This window comes from Sinohyriopsis cumingii, chromosome 7 (genome assembly GCF_028554795.1).
Source record: "Sinohyriopsis cumingii isolate HCF-2022 chromosome 7, ASM2855479v2, whole genome shotgun sequence".
Lineage (NCBI taxonomy): Eukaryota > Metazoa > Mollusca > Bivalvia > Unionida > Unionidae > Sinohyriopsis > Sinohyriopsis cumingii.
In genome coordinates, this window is record NC_142967.1 from 4545089 (window position 1) to 4565490 (window position 20402).

The following is a 20402-nucleotide window of genomic DNA, read 5'->3' on the forward strand; positions in this document are numbered from 1 at the left end:
AAGTATGGTGAGACATAGGTGTCACTTTTCCATCAATAATGGCATAGGGACCAGTATTGTCAACATTAAAATTGAATGTTGTGTGCTTAAAAAATCAGGATGATACATAACTGCATGGGTCCCAGTTGAGACAGTGTGTTCCACAGAACCTTTGTTCAGGGTCCAATAAATCGTGTTCTATGTCGTATTCACAACATGCCAACTAACATGGTTTACAGTTATTAAAACAGTATTCATCACAGGGGCTACCAGAAAGGTTTGGGCTACCATATATTCAAATCAGGTAGCCCACTGTATTACTATATGATATAATGACTTTTTCAAATCATACCTACAAACATAGTTTACAGAGGTTAACATAGTATTCATTCATTGTTAACACAGTACTCATTCACGGGAGCACTGTTCATCTCAAATGTGAACTGTTTTACAGGGTAGGTCATCTTATATCAAGAATATGTATGAGTTTGTCTTTTACAGCAAGTCAGTACAATAGTGACTGTATGGTTTCAACTGTTGGTAAAGTTTAAATATGTAAGAACGAATTAAAAAAGCTCCGGAAGATAAAGCTCTTAATAAATTTAATAATCAAGCACACACAATATAGTATAAAATAAATAGAACAATTTTAAGTTTTTGTAAAAATATATATAAAATGACAAATAAAGGTACCAAATGGAAAATCAATAAAAACACAAGGTCAAAATTTGGTGTAAAAACTGCATACCCTCAAGAAATCCAAGATTTTCTCAGGTAGTGCATAATCATATAGTTTCTTCATGAAGTTCATGTCAAATATTTTGGCAGTGCATGGTAGAAGCCAACACTCTTAAGAAGAATGTGTCCCATTATCAGTGGAAGCAAGCATTATATACACTGCAGTCAAAGTTTGCCCCTCAGTAGCTTACATAAGTCAGGTACATGTGTCAGATATGTAATCAGCACAATTCCACATCATCTCTTGAATTAGTTCTCTACAGGAATGCACTATCCAATAGTGGGTTTGATATTGTTAAATTTGGGGTGGGGGGGGAATTTTCATCCCACATATTTTCAAAGTGTCATGAAAATGCTGATTTATACTGTAACAATATTTGAAGTCAGTATATGGAGTTAGTTGTTCATTCATAAATGGAAGATCCAGGGTATATTTGGCTGTTGTATCTGCCCTTTCTGTAATTTTATGCAAATGTGAATAAACAGCCAACAGTATCAAACATATTTCCCATATTATAGCTGTAGCACTTGATGATTTTGTAATATTTGGGATATTAATAGGTTGTTAGATTTAGAGTTTTAAATGTGGGAAGAGAATGCAAAAAGATGTAAAGATTGTGTGCTTTTTAGATGTTTCAATGAAGTTCAGAGCAATTAGTTTGGCTGTAATGTTTTAAGTAAAAACGGGCTTTTTCTGGTAACTGGTTTGAGATGGTACCGTGGGGTATTGCAATGATGGCTGCCCTGAGATATACCAATCTTCTGATGATTGCTTTCAGAAAGGGTGCTGCCTACCACCTTATATCTAGGTATTTTACACCTAATGTTACTATTAAATAGTGAAATGTTGAAAGCCAACTAATTATTGTATGAGTTTGAACATGCAGAACCAACCTTTTTGGTGGTGGCAGTGGTGCTAGGATATTAAATACCATATTACAAAGATGGTCTCTGATTGGTTGAAATAATCAGAAGAAAAAATCAATTTCTTTGGAATAAGCCTACATATGGGTAAATTGTACACATTAGTAGACTTGGACCAAAACTCGTTTTAATTTTATCAATGCTGTTCCGTGTAAATAGGAGGATCTCTCTGGGCTGGAATTTTATAGTGGGCACCAATGTGGACATTTTTCTCAAACATTAAATGTGCGGTATGTCATTTTCATCCTTATAAAGTTTCCCCTTGGATAATTATTCATAGGATGTAAGCATGTTTTGATGATCTTACCATCAAAGTATAGAAAAATTAATAATAAGTTCTGTGGTAAACTGATTTAGTTGTCTGTCCCAAATGGAAGGCATGACCATGCCTACCTTATAAAAGAATCTGCCTAATACTGAGGTGCATTATAAAGAGAGAGCAATGTAATTATGAAATGAAGGGAAAAAAATACTGTAATTATTGTGATAGACACCCCAGGGGGTAGTTCAATTTCCAAAGGGGGGCATTTAATACTGTACTTCACTGTTTGACTGAAAACATTCGAAAATTAAATTGTTTTGATTTTCTCAGCCATTGGATTACCCATGTTTTGTTTAATTTATTTGTACATACTATAATGGACATATCTGTAAGCCTCAAAAAGGTCGGAATTTCTTTTTGTGAAAGAAGTTTTTTTGGGGAAGGATATATTATGAGAAGGTTCTAATAGAATAACTATGGTAGTGTTAAAGTCTTTCTTAGGTTACTGAGTTTAAACTGGACTGCCATTTTTATTGCATGGTAGATGGCTATGCTGTGCTACCATCTGATATTTAGCTCCACAGGTCATAAATTTACATAGCCCACATAATGATACCTGTCATCTGGCAGTCATTTGCATGTTTTTTTATTGTTACTCCTAAATTACTGTGAGCATTGCCACAACATTTTATTAACACATTCATCATAAGGGTGAATTAGTCCTCATTGAAAATGGTGACCCTTTGACCTCCACATGACAACCATGGCAGCCATCATGAAAATCTTAAAATTTCTGTTCTAGAATGGATAGTCATATCAACAAGGGATTTTCGCTAAATTGACTTCTTAAGACATATAGCTGGACCAAAATGAAAATGGTGCCAATCTCACGTGCATTACGGTTGGTGGCCAGCTTGAAAATCTGATTGTATTGCATTTTTACACTCAGTTCTATTTTTCAGACACTCCTGTACATTCATGAAGCACTATAAGTACATTCAGTCTAATGATGGTAGGCTTTAGTGTCCTCAATTAATGCCATAGAGATCCCTAACATTGTCATCTTGTTCCTGTTTCACTGCATCCAATATTTGCAATAGCTAGTTCTGATATTTCTGTTAAAAATTACAACAAAATAAAACGATGTAACTCTTAAAAGTGTGTGTGCAAAGGATCTAAACCCAAAAGTTACTGAAATTTGCATAATTATAGGAAGCTTATTGATGACATTGAACTAGGTAATCTCTTTTGTCAGAAAAATAGACTCGCCCATGGAAATATGGCAGCTGTGTTAGTAAAGAAAGTCCTGTTTGATTTGAAACACAAACAAGATGGCAGTGTTAGAGGCCGCCTGGTAACAGTCAGGTTAGAAATTATAAATTGTTGAATGACATTAATATTATTAAAATTTGTGCATTATATATATCCTTGATGCATTTCTTTTCTAAAATCGGTAAGAGTGCACAAACTGTATACCTCTTGTTTTCATGGGTTTGATTTTAACTACAGAGAAAATGGTCTTGTCTGTTACAGGAGTATTACATGTCCATTGTAAAAGAACAGTGTTTTTGTTCCTCCCCCAATGCACGACAGTGTGCCCATCTTCTCCAGAACTTGGATTATGCTGACATCCTTGTAGTGTCAATGACAAAGGTAGGCACTTTTAAAGATTCAGTAACTTAACCAGTAATGGTTGCAAATTAGGAAGAATAAACGATTTTTACTGTATCTCTCTCTCACCACAGTATAGAGTTTAAACTGGAAAAAAATCGTGAAATGCGTTGAAGGTACAGTTAAGTTTGTGTTCTTAATATTGTTGAAATATTTAATATCTTTTTTTATAAATGTTATAGGAAACATTTTAAAAATTTAATATGACCATTCATAGAATTTGGAGACCTTTTGTAGTTACCTTTTTAGCAACAATTCCATTGTTTTCAGTAAGTGCTTGTAAGCAGTGTTGTCATCAAGATTTTTAATGGACTGCAACAATTTAGAATAGCCAGTGAATAATAGTTTTTATGCATGAAATAATGTCAGGAAGAAACAGTAGAAAAATAAAAATGAACAATAAATTCTGCAGGCAGCCAGGTTTTTGCAAAGATACTGAGTTAAAGCTTAAAGGCAACTAGTTTGATTACTATTAGTTTTTAAGCTCTACTGGTCATCGGCCATCTGTTATCACTGTTACGATGGCACCTGTCTTGAAAAAATCTTGTTACTGCTACTCCTCCTGAATGGAAAGTCAATTCAGTGTGGGGTTTTCACCAGAAGATTTCACAAATGTCTAGTTTGCCCTAAATGAAAAAGGTGCCTTTCTGACACCAACAGTGGCCATTTAGGCAACGTTATCCCTCTCCATGTGAATAGATGGTCATGTTAGAATGGCGATTTTCACTAAAAGACTTCTTATGATGTCTGTTTGGTTCTAAATTAAAATGATGCAATGGGTTAGTCCAGAATGAAAAAATGATACCCATCTCGCATCCAACATGAACATACTGGAAATCTTTATTGTGAATCTGACTCATCAGTCTGCTAATGTTTTACACCAATTTTTTTATTGTAGGAGTTTCACCTCTCCATTCTGCATGAGTGTTTATCCCTTGGTGCCTATCGGACTCATCTGAAGTATACCAAAGACTTAGACATTTCTCCACTAGGAGACACTTCAGCAGAGAGAACATTTGATGTATTGTTCCAAGCTGCCCAGCTGACATTATTGCGACACATTAACAATATTATTAACATGTTGCCAGTGCCTCACCAGATTCTGATGAACAGGGAACATTCAGGAGCCAAAGTGACTCGATATTTAGAGAAAATTGAAGACTTTTTTATGGATGGTTCATCTGTAGAAATAATATTTCAGTTAGCATCATCATTAGCACAATATCTTGAAGCTTTGCAGACTTTCTCATGGCAAGCTAAAGTTCCCGCAGAATCTTTTAGTGACATTTGCAGATTTTGTACACTATGTATGGAGGTAAGTCTTTGAAACATTCCAGGAATGTAAATTTTAATATGATGTAACAAATGTACCAGATACAAGAGAAAAGGACCATGAACTAACTCATTTTACAAATGGTATGTGTTTCTTGAAAGTCATTTGTTAAGCGAAAATTATTAAAGTAAACATGAATTTTCCATTAATTTTTAAGTCAGTAATTAGAGATGTTGCTAGATTATATATATATATATATATATATATCATCCTACAGGAAGGTAAATATAAAGTACACATAGTGTGTGACTGACAAAGAAATAAAAATGACGGCACTCACCTTTATTTTGCAAGTACTGCTGAGATTGGTACATGCACTTGAAGGTACGAGATTGAGGCCGTGTCTTTGTCTATTAAACATTCACCTTTTCCATGCTTTTTCATGATGGCTGTGTCTTTGTCTATTAAACATTCACCTTTTTCATGCTTTTTCATGATGGCTGTGTCTTTGTCTATTAAACATTCACCTTTTCCATGCTTTTTCATGATGGCTGTGTCTTTGTCTATAGAACATTCACCTTTTCCATGCTTTTTCATGATGGCTGTGTCTTTGTCTATTAAACATTCACCTTTTCGATGCATTTTCATGATGGTTGTGTCTTTGTCTATTGAACATTCACCTTTTCCATGCTTTTTCATGATGGCTGTGTCTTTGTCTATAGAACATTCACCTTTTCCATGCTTTTTCATGATGGCTGTGTCTTTGTCTATTGAACATTCACCTTTTCCATGCTTTTTCATGATGGCTGTGTCTTTGTCTATTGAACATTCACCTTTTCCATGCTTTTTCATGATGGCTGTGTCTTTGTCTATTGAACATTCACCTTTTCCATGATGGCTAGCTTCATGGCAAGTCTTGGAGACTGTCTAGATTTCTTGCCTGTATTGATGGCAGATGATGTTAATGAGGGCTTGGAACTCTTGAGGGATTGCAGGATATTTTTAGGTAGTGACTAGACCCAAATAAATGATGACTTACAATTGAGATTAAGTTAGGTACTAAAATAGGCTTGCAAAATATTCAAATCTTGATGAAAGAAAATGTGTTATTTTTTAAGTACTTAAAACAAAAATAACTGGTAGACTTTGCAGGGTCATGTGTGTGTGTGTGTGCACATATTGATGTAAAAAATACCAGAGTTTCTGTCTTTAAAATCCATTGGACTTTACAGCATTGATTTATAGTTCATGACTTTGCCGCACTTGGTAATTGAAAGATTTGACGGTGATGCAGATGTCATTAGTGTTCATCTTGTCACTCATTGGAGACTGAACGGTGCTGTTGTGCAAGCTTCCCAGTTTTTGTTTGACTTTTCTTGGCAGTGAATGAATCTAATATTTTATCTAAAAGATTTAAACAAGTTAGAAAAGTGAATTAGTCACATCAAGATGAAGACACTTTTTATTTTCACAGTTGATGAGTTGGTTATTAACCCAAGACCGACTGCCAACATCAGAACAACTGTCTAACAGTCTGCAATGTATGAATCTAGTCCTGCAGAACCAAGATCTCTCCAGTTTGATTGGCCAAAAAGAGCATGTTACTTGGGTGTGTTCAGTAACAGCTGCAGTGCATCAGGTCCTGGCATCATGTAAGTGGATGACTTATTAGTGGATAAAATGGGGTTTGTTATGCTTAAATCATTGCAGAAGGCGAGTTTCAGCCTGAGGGTTTTGAATGCAGTTTTGAATGCAGCTTATATAACATAATTTGCTGCTAGATTTGTACTGAGCTACATTGTTTGCCATTATCCTTTATTTTAAAGATTTTTTTACAGAATTTGAACATCATTACCTTTTATCTTTAATTTTGTAGTACTTCATGTTTACAGTAATTTGTAATGGTTTCTTCAACTAAGGCTCTTATGCAACTCTTTATATTTGCATGTTTTATGGAACTTAAGTTTTAAAAAGCACCATATAGCCAGTAGTGTGCAGACATGCCTTTAAACTCCAGTACATAATATATTCAGCGAGAGAGTTAAGAGTCTGTCCTGTTGCAAATATTGGAACTTTGAAGACATCATGCTATATGTGTGCGGCATGATATGCAAGTACTAGACATCACTATAAGCTGCCACACTGCAGACATTGTAGCAATATGACTGAAAAATTGTTAAAGCTATGTTAAAAATCCAAAACACACACAGACACACACAGAGAAAGCTGTTATTTTGTGCATATGCTGCCATCTTGTCAGTTTAAGGAAGTATATATGATGTTTGTTAATGAAGTAGTAACATTCTTTTTATAATAATAATTTTGAAAATGTCCATCTTTTTGTTATTTGACTTGTTATTTTCTTTATTTGATGTGCAACATGTATTGCATCTTTTGAATATCACATATCATTATCTGTGTGAATTGTATGTAAGGGTGTGGTTTATATTAAAATTTATTTTTTAAAAAAAGTTTTCAAACAATGGGCTTTTTAATATCACTAAGATGATTATGTAATCAGAACTACTTGTAGATGCATTAACCTGTATATTTATGTATGTTAGTATGTGCTTTACATCCATATCAATTACAATTAGCATACCTGCAGACCTGTTTACCTATCCACATTTCTCTGTATTTCAATGGAAAAGAGACCCTTAGTATGTTGGTATAGTCGTTGGTCTCAAAATATGATTTATTGTTTGGTAATAAAAAATATTTTTTTCAGGGTTTTTTTTTCGTTTTGTCAAATCATCTTTTTGGTTTATATCAGTATTCTGCTAATGCATTGCTCCAACACTTCTTAGTGAGAATATTTTCTTATACTTTATTAAACAGTAATATAAATATCATCTGGCTTTTGAAATGTAAGAATATCAAAAATATTCCTTTTTTTACCAACAAATAACTACATTTTCCTGTATTTTCTTTATATGTTATTAAAACATATATTTAGAAGTGGTGACATAATTTCATTATTGACTTTGAGATGGCTTCATTATGTCACAAAATTGCTGTGAATAAAAGTACTGAAAGCTTTCTTAAAATACTGATTGATAGGGCTGAAAATACTTACAGCCAAAATTGGAGGTAATTGTGTCTGCACCTGCCATAAGATGACATGTGATGCAAAAACATCTTAAAAAATTGTTCCAGGAGCCCCAGACAGTTGTGTTTTGAAAAACATGATTTTCAGTAATCTTCGAAAGAAAAAGCCCAGACATTTCTTTTACCATGACAATACATGTTCAAAGTGTGTAGTCTGTTTCAACAAGTAAAGAGTCCTGCTTATTAGAGCCTATGAAAAACTACTCTTCATGGCAGTTTATAGAGCTAATTATCATGGTGTCAGTTAAAGTGTAAGGTGGTCAGATATAAGCAACCACAATTTCACAGATTCCTTAATTGTTTGAGAATGGCTAGGATGATGCTGTGTCAAGTGGTTTGAACATGAATGTGGGAGAATCCTTGAGGCTAGTCTGCATAGGTAAGGCACACAGTGTGGAACATTTGAGTTTGTTACATCCATACAAATGCCTCTTGAAGAACAAAGGCTTATACACATCACTGCCTTGAATGAGAATGTTTAGCCCATCATTATTAAAGATTACTGGCAAGTTTGTGATCAGCAGCAATGTTTCTTTGAAGTTGGATTTTTCTCGATATATAAAATGCAGTTCATGATTATTTTTGGTACTTATAATAGTGTACAAGTGTTGTTCATTTTCAAAGACAAAATGTTAAAATGCTGCCATTGTTTAGTAAACATGAGTCATCTGCAAAAGGAGCAATTCCAAGCAAAACTAAATTTCAGAACTACTGGGCGATGTTTGACTTTGTCAAGTGCAGCTACAAGGGGAAACATGTTTGTTTTTGAACACAACGAAAAATTCATATTGACATTAGTCATTCTGGAGTATATTAAGTCAAAACAACACCACATGTCATGTTTTCCACTCCCTGACATCAATGCAGATACAGAAAGTTCATTTTCTGTGCTAGAAAAATTAATCAAGATCTTTCGGGATGTGTGAACAACAGTACCATCCAGTCTCAAATGAGTGCCAAGATGAACACAAATGATATTTGTATTTCCTTCAACCCCACCCCTCCACTCAGAACTATTGCAAATGTTGCATCTGGTTATGAAAATGTGGTTTATAGGTATAATAAATGATTTAAGGAAACCATATCTGTTTTCTTTTTTTTTTTTTATCAAATTCCAGTAATTGTCTTTATGCTTATATGAAAATATGACTTATTCTCAATTAGGCATCACAGTTTTTTTAGGTCACATGCACTGATTTTCTTTTTGACCTCGAGGCAGACTTTTAGTCCCCAAAACCTCCAAACACTTTGGAATATGACAGATATGAATCAGCTGGTATAATAGATCCAATAAACTGCAGTAAAAATTCTTTTGATAAACAATTATTAGAGATCCATAGTACTTGAAAGTAAAATGGTTTAACATTTCAATTTGTTCTTTTTTGTTCACAGAGTGAAAGTGCTGTGTGTTTACATCTCCAACTGAATACCTGAGGTACAGGCATACATGTATAATACATTTTTATTGTTAACTGCTTTTACTAAAAATGCTTAATGCATGGTCAGATTACAGGCTGTTTGCTCAAAACCTTGGATAGACTGAATAGTGTAAATCATTGTATGTCAGTAAATCTAAATTGGCACAGATTTGCATGCATTCAACATATAAACATGTATTGATTTGACCGCTCCGGCGGCCTAGTGGTTAGAGTGTCCACCTCGGATGCAGGAGGTCATGGGTTTGAGCCCTGGCTGAGACATACCAAAGACTTACAAAAATGATGCTAACAGCTGCCTCGCTTGGCGCTCAGCATTAAGAGGTTAGCATTAAGACTGGTTGCCCTGGTGTCAGGATAATGTGACTGGGTGGGACATCATGCTACTTGTCTGCAGCATGATGCCCCAGTGCTAGACATCACTATAAACTGCCACACTGCAGACATCAGAGCGATATGACTGAAAAATTGTTAAAGCTACGTTAAAAATCCAAATCACACACACTTTTATTGATTTTATTTTTTATGTCTAGTGCTTGTGCTGCCAGGTCAGAACCTGTCCATTTACCAGAGGGAGTCACAGAATGAGCATGGCAGCACAGGAGACATGGAAGGTGAGATAGCTTAGGATGACATCGACCATTTGCATAATTTCTTAAGGAAGTATCATTTTAACTTTTATTTTTTATGCCTCTCTGATATATATGGAAGGGGTATGTAATGTTGTCTTTAGCCATTTTTCTTGTCACATCCAACATATGAATTTTGTTTCCTCTCAATAACTCAAGAGGAACTACATGGATTGAAATCAAATTTAGTTTGAGGCTTCATTTACAAAAACTAATAACTAAAGTAAAAATGTATGTATGTATGTATGTGTGTGTGTGTATGTATCTCTCTCTCTCTCTCTCTCTCTCTCTATATATATATATATACACACACATACAGACACACACACACACACATTTTTTCTGTCTTTCTGGGAGGGCTGGATGTGTAAAAGACAAAGTTATCATGATCTAATGTGATCATTTTGATGTAGTTCAAGTATATGACTAAAAGGCTTAGTTCTACACATTAGTTGTGCTTAGTTACCACATTATTACTCATAGAAAATTGTACAAATATTTTCCTTTGTATTTTCCAACCTGTTGAGCATCAAATCAAAGGGCAAGGTCATAAACACTACTTCAGATAGAATAATCAGTATACAAACTGCAACTATTTATCTAAATATTTTCATGAAAAAGAATTAAGGGGCCCATGTGAGCAAGAGAGCTTTTACCTGAAGTTTGCCTAATTGCCAAATGCACGAACAGTTAGCTAGATATCTGGGTCAGTAGGATACTTTTTGTTGAAATTTCATCTCATGCTGTTGATCACACATGTCATGAGTACAGTTGTTTCTTCAAGTTTTCACCAGTTTTTGGCATCTACATGCATCTATGATTGTACTAGTCATGTGCCTTAGTTGTTCAGTGTTTTGTTTAGAGGACATTGTTTAAACGTTTTTCTACTTTTAGTAATGGCAGTCATATCTGATGGTGGAATGACCTCATTTGTATATATCTGAAAGGCATTCAGGCTTGGACACTAAAATTTAGTCAGATTCTGTCAAGCTGTTATTTAGAAGAAATTATTAGCGTTTTATTTTATATTTTGAATAACATCAATCATATCTGTTGGCAGATGGACAACATCAGTAAAAACTTAAAAGACATTCATGCCAGGATTCTTTCTGTACAAATCTGTTGAGTGGTTTTGAAGTTGTTTGAAGGATTATTTCCCTTTAGTAATGGCCCTTTTTGATGGCAAATCAGCATTATTTTGTATAAACTTAAAACCCTTTCAAGTCAATAAGCACTTGGGTCAGTTTGGTCAAAGTTGATTTAGTGGTGTTTGAAAAGAGATTTAAAATAGCAATTGCTGATAGATGCATGGTGGACATTGCATGGCCCTAACATAAGCAGACCTCACTGCTGGACACTGAGGTTATCTTATATGTCCCATCATTCTTTCTTAATTCAAAGGAAGATTTTAAAGTGTCAAGAGAGTTGTACTTTGATTTTTTGTCGGATCATAGTGTTACTACACAATTCATACTCTACGTTTTTTCTTAAGTGACAAAGTTTGAAAGATAAGAACATGGATGAAAATCTGTGAAAACACAGTTCAGTCAGTTTTTATAAGGGAATAGTTCAGTTGATGTCATCAATATTATGTGATGTAATAAAGAAGTAAGAGTAGGCGTCATATACTGAAAATTCAAAATGGGAGGAGTCTTTAAGCCATTTGCCACAAGGTAAAGTTGAAACAATGGAGAAGGGTCTTGAATCATTTGCCTGAAGCTAAAATTTAATTCAAATTGGGGAGGGGTCTTAAATCATTTGCCTGAAGCTAAAGCTAAATTTAAAATGGGGTTGGGTCTTAAACTATTTGCCTGAAGCTAAAGTTGAATTCAGAATGGGGAGGGGGTCTTAATTTTTTCAAAATGGGGAGGGATTTTAATTCTTGACCTCGTGCAAAAGTTGAACTCAGAATGTGGAGGGGTCTTAAGTTTTCGCCTCAGACTAAAGTTGAATTTAGAATGCAGAAGGGTCTTCATTTGCCTCAAGCTGAAATTGAATGTTCAGGATGGAGTATTATGTTGGTTGGCTTTGTTTTAGAGCCAGTTATAAAACATTAGTTGTATGTCTCAGGGGTTTAAGTAATGTGGTTCCATAAGAGTGACTTGTATTTTAGTGGAGTGAAAATGAGTTCACTTGTAGGAAGTAGATTAAGAACTCATCTAGACTTAAATGTTATCAAAAGTTACAAACCAAACATGTTATTGAATTTGTATTAAAAAGTATTCATGTGAACTGGTTGTTTTGGCACACTGACTCACAAGTACATCAGCCACTTCTGAAACAGTTTGTCCTCATTAATACATTCCAGTACAAATTTAGCAACCCATAAAAATAGGGTAATATGCTTGGATTTTCCTTGTTCTTGAATACTCTCTGTGAAACAGAAGATTATTTTTATCATTTCAGAGCTATATCATGTAACGGTGGTATGCGATCAGATCTCTGAGTTAGTGCACTATCTTCAGAACCAGCAGGTGAGAGGGGATGGCTATAACAGTTCTGGACTGCCTCTGTCGTTGAGAGCAGAGATTCAAGGAATTATTATAGGTACTCAAATATTTTATGTCACGTACTGAATTAGTCCTTCATTGTAAGACATGGACCATGATATTTATGTTTTGGGGGTTGATGTCTTACTTCCTAAATAACAGTGCTGTGCAGTGTGTTTTGATCTCAACTAACATTGTAACGAAAGTCAAATCTTCAGGAATATCTCACACACTTGGCAGCCCATGACAACACTTTTCTACAAATTAAAGTCATAATGTTTTTCAGTCAGACGTTATATACTCTAATGTCTTTTTTCTAATAAATTCAAATTCCCACACAAGCTAATAGACTTGTTTTCAAGTTCGGTTGGCCTTCATTATAGGAAAAGGAATGCTGATATCAGGTTAAGTTGAAGTATATTTCTTTAATGAAACAAATAAAAATATATTGATATTGAAGAAAGTACTAACAGATCAGTACTAAATTGATAACAAATCAATGCAGCAAATCAATAACAAAATGAAATCTGTTTTTAAAATACACATTAGTATAGATAACAGTTTCTTTCAGCACAATTCAGGAATACATTCTAAAAGTTGTTTATTGTTGATCTACTTTGCATAAGTGCTCTTGTCCACATTGAGCAGTGGCATCGCAGTATGTCCAAAGTGTCCATTATTACTGCATTAAATGGACACTCATTTGCAGTAAAATGATGAATGTGAAATTTTTATTGTAGTATTTTTTTATGCACACTTCTTTTTTTTTACCTTAAACATGAAGTGCATATAATTTTATTGGATGCAAGAAAAACTTGAGATTCTCTTAGACCAGTAAATTCTAAATGATGTCAAGAGTTATCAAATTTTGTTGTCCCATTGCTTTAGCAGAGACCATTATATATGTCTGTCCATCCATCTGTTCAGCCGTCCATTGTAAGCACTTCATTCTAAACTGCTAAGTAGAAATTCATGAAACTGTAGTCATTTTGCTCTTTGGGTTTCTGTCTACAAGAAGGGTATCATGGTTTGCTTTCTTCCTTTGGGTCATGGAAGGGGATCAAATGTGCAGAAATGTCGATTACATTAAATGTGACATTTTCTTCAAATAATTTCTGACCAAATATTACGAATGCAGTCACAGCAGGAAGGTGTATTATGTATGTTGCATAGTTATATTTTCAGGCAGCACTTTAACTGTTTGAAGCTTTTCATGATTGTGACCGTGGCTATGTCAATCATTGGTTGCTTTGAAGCTGTGACACATGGATTATTTCTCTTAAATCACATGTACTATCAGATATTATAAAATGTTTATTTTGTTTATTAAAATAAAATTGTAAATTTCCTCTTGTAAAGAACAATGTGCACTTTAAAAAAGAAAAACTTGAAGTCAGAAAAGGATCATTGTTTATGCAGGTTTGGCTAGGCTTCCAGTCCTGAACAGTTTTGCACTGACACCCCCCATTGTGTGGAAAATGGGTTGGGTGCCCACTCCCAGTGGAGAGTGTAAGACAAAGCTGCCTCCCCTGCCTATTGACTTTCTGCAGGATAAAGAAGTACTCAAGGAGTTTATCTTTAGAATTATCTCCATTGGTAAGTAAAGGTATTTGGTACTTTATTTACTGTGGAAAGAAAGTCTGTTTTTTACTTGTACATACTAAATGTAGATAAATGTTGACGGTTTCAATATAGCAGTGATATTAGTGAGGTTTAAAAAAGTGTTTGGCATGAAAGACCTGTCCTGTAAAGTTTTAAAATTTATCAACTGGTGTACTAGTGATAAGCTAAAGTTTTCTGAAATCATTTTATTAATAAATAGTTAGAAATTTATTTGTATCTATGATAGAGAAGACACGATGAGTATTTTTAAAAAATGTAGAAAATAATAAATCACCAGTATGCTTTTGAAACTCATGGTTAGTAAAAACTCAGAGGTTGTAAAAAACCTTTTGAATTGGTGAAAACCTATGGTTGTGCCTAAACAAAATATAACATTCTTGAGAATAAGCTCTGCATGTGTAGTTCACATGTTATATACACTGTGAGCTAGGAATCACAGTCGTGTGTTGGGCCAACTCATTTCAATTGGTCATTCAAACACTTATTAATACAATTATGTAAGTACTATAATTAAATTACTGTAAACTAGCCTACTCAATTCACAAATGTAAGCAACGATAGCAAGGCAGCCAGGCAAAATGAGTCATTGGTGAATAAAAAGCTTTATTTCACAGATATGTTTCATTGTGGAAAAGTGAGTTCCAGAGTTTGTAGTTAACTTAAACTTCCTGAATTGACACTAAGAGATTTCCTCAACGATGAGAAAAAGATTCACTATTACTGACATCAGTATATTTCTAACTAAACAATTAAAGAAAAGTGAGTCTTGATGTTGATGGTTGTTTCATGAAATAAAAGTCCCCCGTTTTTTTTTCTTTCTTGAAAATAAAATCTTGATTTGCTGTGAATTAACAACAACAAAAACCATTGATACAAAATTTAGGTCCCAGGATAACTCTTGTCCTTGCTTATAGTGCAGTTTATGATTTTTGATCCTGTTGTGCATGAGTTTTCAAGAGAGAGGTATATATCTTGTTTACTGTTTTTAGCTGTTTTAGTTTTTCAGTCTTGGTTGTTGAATTTCAAATAACCAACCTGATGGGTATAATTTTTTTCCCTGTACATTTGTGTATTAACTTTCTAAACTAGAGGAATTTCTTGTAAAATGTTAAAAACATACTTAAAGAGCTCTCTTTTCAAATGTAATTAAAATTGGCCAAAAATATCACCAAAATTAATAGCAGATTTTAATTATTTTAATCTGTATAAAATGGTACAGGATTTAAAAGTATGATCATAATAAAAGAGATACAGAATTGCATCTCTAAATGGCTTTAAAAAATACTCAGAAGCCATTGCCATTACTCATTTACCATGCATGATGTCATAATGTCTGTTCTTACATTATTATGCATAATTATACATGCTATAATACAATTGTGGTATGGGTATTTTAGTATTTACTGAAATCAGATAGTCACATGGTCAGATGTAATATTAAAGTAATTAAACTGAACAAGCATTCAGTCTTTTGTCTTCCTGTAGGATGGATTTCCAGACATGAGTTTGAGGAGACATGGATGAGCCTGCTGGGGGTTCTAAATCCTGGAACAGGGTTAGAAGAAGGTACATCCCCAGAGGTAAGTCCAATTTTCAAAGGTTTCATGGTAGTAGCTGCTAACATTTAAAAATACTGGTTGTAAGGTACGAACTGTCTAAAATAATGAAATCCTCCTATTCTTTAGAAGCTATCTATTAATAACTACATTGGGTAGCCAAAGGGTTAACTTCAATAAAGTCTTTTGTAGAAGGATACAATTTCAGTAGCCAAAGGTTTAACTTTATGTCTCCTGCAGAGGGATACAATTTCAGTAGCCAAAGGGTTAACTTCAATAAAGTCTCCTGCAGAGGGATACAGATTCAGTAGCCAAAATAGGTACCAAACTTGAGTAAAAGATGCCAGTTCAAATCAGCCATGCTTTACCATTCCCTACAATTGAAAGAATACTTTGTACATTACTTATGTTGTTTTACTACACTTGTATGCATTTTGAAACACATCATCATACAGAATTGCAGGACTTTATATCTCACCTACAAAGTTTATTGAAGGCATAAAAATAACTTTTCTGATTCTTTGTTGTAGGCATCAACAACATTGCATAATATATACAGTCATTACAAATGATGGTTTTATTCATTTTGCATTTAGTTCACTTTCTCTGACAGTTCTGTGTACAGTAATGAAACATGATGGATGTATTTGTCTTAGATGAATAGTACTCACCACAGACAAAAGTAAGCCACAGTGACCTACTTTTCACACTTAAGCAATTATGTTAAGATTTTGCATTAGCTCATTTCAGTATATCACCCAGGGGTGTAAAATTGGGGGTAAAAGAAAACCTTTGTGTCAGAACTGGGGGTGAAATAAAAATTGTGGGGGTCAAAAATGTACTGACAAATTTTCATTCTCTCTATCTCTCTCTCCAAATAAACCAACATGCATAATTAACAAACAAATGCATTGTCCATTCAAAGAATAATTTTATTAGTTCATTTTTTGTTTAGTTTAAAGTCGTACTTTTAACAGTCTCCTTATAATCTTTTTGAAGCAATATTATAGACCAACACATTACATATAAGTCAATACAAAAAGCCAAATAAATCTTTTTAACCAAATAGCAGTTATTTTACTGCCTGTCATAAAATATGTACTATCTTCAGTTTCATTGTACTTCATCAAAGAACACATTTATCCAAAAATCAAGGAGACTAATGATTCATCTTCTTTCTAATAAGTAACACTTGAACTTTAAGAGCTGTCTTGTATTTGCAGCAAAGTTAAAAACCAACAAAATCTACAATGACCCCATGACTTTGTAATCCAAATAATGCATTTGTCTTGGCAGGTTTACTGATTTCTTTTTTGTGAAAGAATTTCTTGGGTTATAATGTGTTCTCCAGATATCTTTGTGGCGAACGAGGGCATATTTTTTAAAATTCTTAAACCCTGTCAAGAAAGGATTATTCACTTTTGCAGTCTTTGCAATCACATGATCAGAAGTCGCACCAGTAATCCTAATGGATGTGCCGGATTCCAGTCAAGGGAATTATTTCCTCCATTTTTCATTAAAGTTAAATCCATAGTTTCTCTTTTGTGTTCTGCTTCTTTCACTTTCTCTGCTAATGATTCTTAGTGCATGCCGTTGTAATCTGGAGATCACTTTCTAGCGCAACATGCATTGAGGTTAAACATCTAGATGACATCTTGCTAAGCTTGATAGAAATCACATGAGAGCTCGCAATATATGGGGAAGCTACTCCATCATAACATTGCCTATGCTAGTCTGGTTCTCTGTTTCATATGCTCCCTGCGCTGCACTCTGCTATCTGAATAGATGTGTGAAATGCAGAGAGCAAACAAGGCAGGGAACCAGTCTGTGTCTATGCTCAAAGTATACACTGTGCCATCCCTCATCCAAAGCATTGGGTATTAAATAAATCCTGATCACATTATGTAAATCCTTTGCATCAAAAAAATGCATGGCAACAAAATGTGTGTGTCAATTTTCAACAGTGTGCGTAAAGGGAAACACTGTCATTTTCTCATAACACATTTGTTTGTGTAATCATCATGATCATGAACAGTCATGAAAGTTTACATATATTAGGGGCTTTAATTGCCTCAGGGATCTACTTTTCTTGTTCTAATGACTATGTGGGATTATGCCAAAATAGAGCAGACAAAACACAGCATTGCATAGAATTCTAGCATATAATGATTTTTCTTTCATCTGTGTTAACAATGCTGATGAACAACTATCAAGCATTTTGATATCACCTTCCTTCTGGCATCATTGTTACCATTATTAGTTTGAGAGTTAGCATGAAGTGTTTGTAGTTAACTACATTTGAGAAAAACCATCCCATATACTTTCCTGAAGCTTGCTGGAAACATCCTGCTTGAAAACTACTTCCTAATGATAGCAACAAAAAAAAATTGTAATAGACTTTTCTGATTAGAGTCATGTAAGGGCCAGATTAGATTTAAAATAAGCATCATAGTAAGCTCCAGATTAGGTTCAAAATAAGGGTCGTAGTTAGAGCCAGGGTTAGCTTTCAAAATAAGGGTAATAATAAGGGCCAGATTAGGTTCAAAATAAGTGTCATAGTAAGGGCCAGATTAGGTTCAAAATAAGGTTGTTAGTTAGAGCCAGGGTTAGGTTTCAAAATAAGGGTAATAGTAAGGGCCAGTTTAGGTTCAAATTAAGGTCATAGTTAGAGCCAGGGTTAGGTTTCAGAATAAGGGTAATAGTAAGGGCCAGGTTAGGTTCAAATTAAGGTCATAGTTAGAGCCAGGGTTAGGTTTCAGAATAAGGGTAATAGTAAGGGCCAGGTTAGGTTCAAATTAAGGTCATAGTTAGAGCCAGGGTTAGGGTCAAAATAAGGGTCATAGTTAGGGCCAGGATTAGGTTCAGGGCAAGGTTCATAATAAAGATAAGAAATAAGATGGGGGTGCATTGCAGCAGCAGAGCAGACAAGATCTAGCAGTATGAGGAATACAGATATATTCCATAATATTCCAGGAGGAGATTGAGAGGTCTCAGGGAATGGTGCTGACTGTCAGGGCTATCACAGCTATGTTGGTCCAGACTCTTCTTGTCCCTTGTCCTGGAAACCCAGTGAATGGAACATATGATGTCCAGCCTCGAGATAAGCCATTGGGATTTCTTCACACCAGGTGATCATTCTTATTGCAGTTCTCAAAATAAGGTTGTACTTTTGTGTTCCTGTCTTTATCATTGTTTAATATTCATGTGTCACCCTCCTATAGAAATAATGGAAATGAAAAATTAAAGCTAAGAATGAATGAAAATGAGAAGGAAAAAAACAAACATGAAAAGGTATAGAGGTTTGGAAAAACTGTGGACTGTTGTTGGGCATTTGACCATTTTAAAGCTTAAACCCCTTAACTTTGGCCATTTAATTCCAATATCTTAGTCTTTTATTTATGTTATCTAGATGTGGGAAGAAGCTGACTGTCATTAGAGGAATAGTGGAGCAAGAAGTTCAACACCTGAGCTCTCTTAGGTAAGTGTGACTGATGTTGTATCTGGTTTAGAAGTAGTTTGACCCAGTGGGTGGTACTTAGGACTCGCAATATGAAGCTAGTATTACTACTGTTTATTTATTGAAGTCACTATGTAATAGTACTGAAATTTAAATACAGGAAAAACAACATACAGTAAACAACATGAAAACATAGGCTCATGTAAACATATATGATAATACACATGTATATAATGGTTAAGGCAAACACAAAAGAAGTGCATATTACAAAAACAAATGACGTATTTAGTAAACCTAGGATTACTCATAAAGTCTTTAAGAGTTTTTCTTTAGGTCATGAGTTTGAGTCCTGCTATGGTCAGTGCTATTAATGCCCTTGAACACAGCATTTAGCCTTATTTGTTTCAGTGGACTTGGCTGTAAATTAATAGCTGTGAATGGTGGAGAGGAATTGCTTGTGGTTCATTTTAAAATTCAGTGGACTTTTGTCACACACACAGGAAATAGTAAGATGGAGTCATGTAGATACATGTATATTTTCATTTGCCTCAAACCAAGGAAACTTGGTTAATATTTCCTGCTTATGTGCCACAAATAGTCAGGAAGATGATGACATAGGTTTATGAATTCCATCAACTTTTTTATGTTACCATATCTGAAAGATGGTTAAGTTTTAACATTTTTAGAAAATTACAAGTTGCCACAGAAAAATCTATTTAAAAAATGAATTTATATAACATGGCACACGACTATTTCATAAATAATATTGACTATTTTTAGTTATTTTATCACATAAAACTGACCTGAAAAACTTATTTGAGGCAAGGTATCTTGCTCCAGCAGGGATTTACAAGTATTTTAGACAGGTTACCCAGGACAAACTGACTTTAAATTTGAACCTTCCCTTGGAAACTTTGAGCATGCCCCAAATATAATATCCCTAAATAAGTAAAACAGTAAGATAAATTTTGGTATATTTTAAAGGAAATTACACTATATTTATTTAAACGTTTGTTTTCATCTTTGTTGGCACCTTCAAACTACAAGACCATAATTAAAGTTATGAAACAAGTTATTTTATTAATAATTAACACCTACTCCCCATAAAATTGGCATCAAAACAATCTCTGAAGAGCAGATTTTTTAAAATCAGCAATCTTTGAAAATGCTCAAGGCTAACTTGGAACCTGAAACTCAGTGGATCCTAGATAGGTAAATTTTTTATAATTTAAATGTGTGTGGTGTAATTTTAGTGTA

The 20402-nt window shown here is 34.2% G+C and overlaps 1 protein-coding gene across 1 annotated transcript in view; it reads left to right on the forward strand.

Moving 5' to 3' along the window:
• Nucleotides 1-20402, forward strand: part of LOC149794665 (huntingtin-like) — a 207984-nt gene that overhangs the window by 121150 nt on the left and 66432 nt on the right. Inside the window, exons 35-43 of the mRNA XM_089964272.1 lie at nt 3437-3556; nt 4473-4889; nt 6322-6499; nt 9925-10005; nt 12427-12567; nt 13929-14105; nt 15618-15712; nt 18662-18816; nt 19098-19166. Of these exons, the coding sequence (XP_089820398.1) occupies nt 3437-3556; nt 4473-4889; nt 6322-6499; nt 9925-10005; nt 12427-12567; nt 13929-14105; nt 15618-15712; nt 18662-18816; nt 19098-19166 (1433 nt within the window). The remainder of the gene's footprint in view (nt 1-3436; nt 3557-4472; nt 4890-6321; nt 6500-9924; nt 10006-12426; nt 12568-13928; nt 14106-15617; nt 15713-18661; nt 18817-19097; nt 19167-20402) is intronic.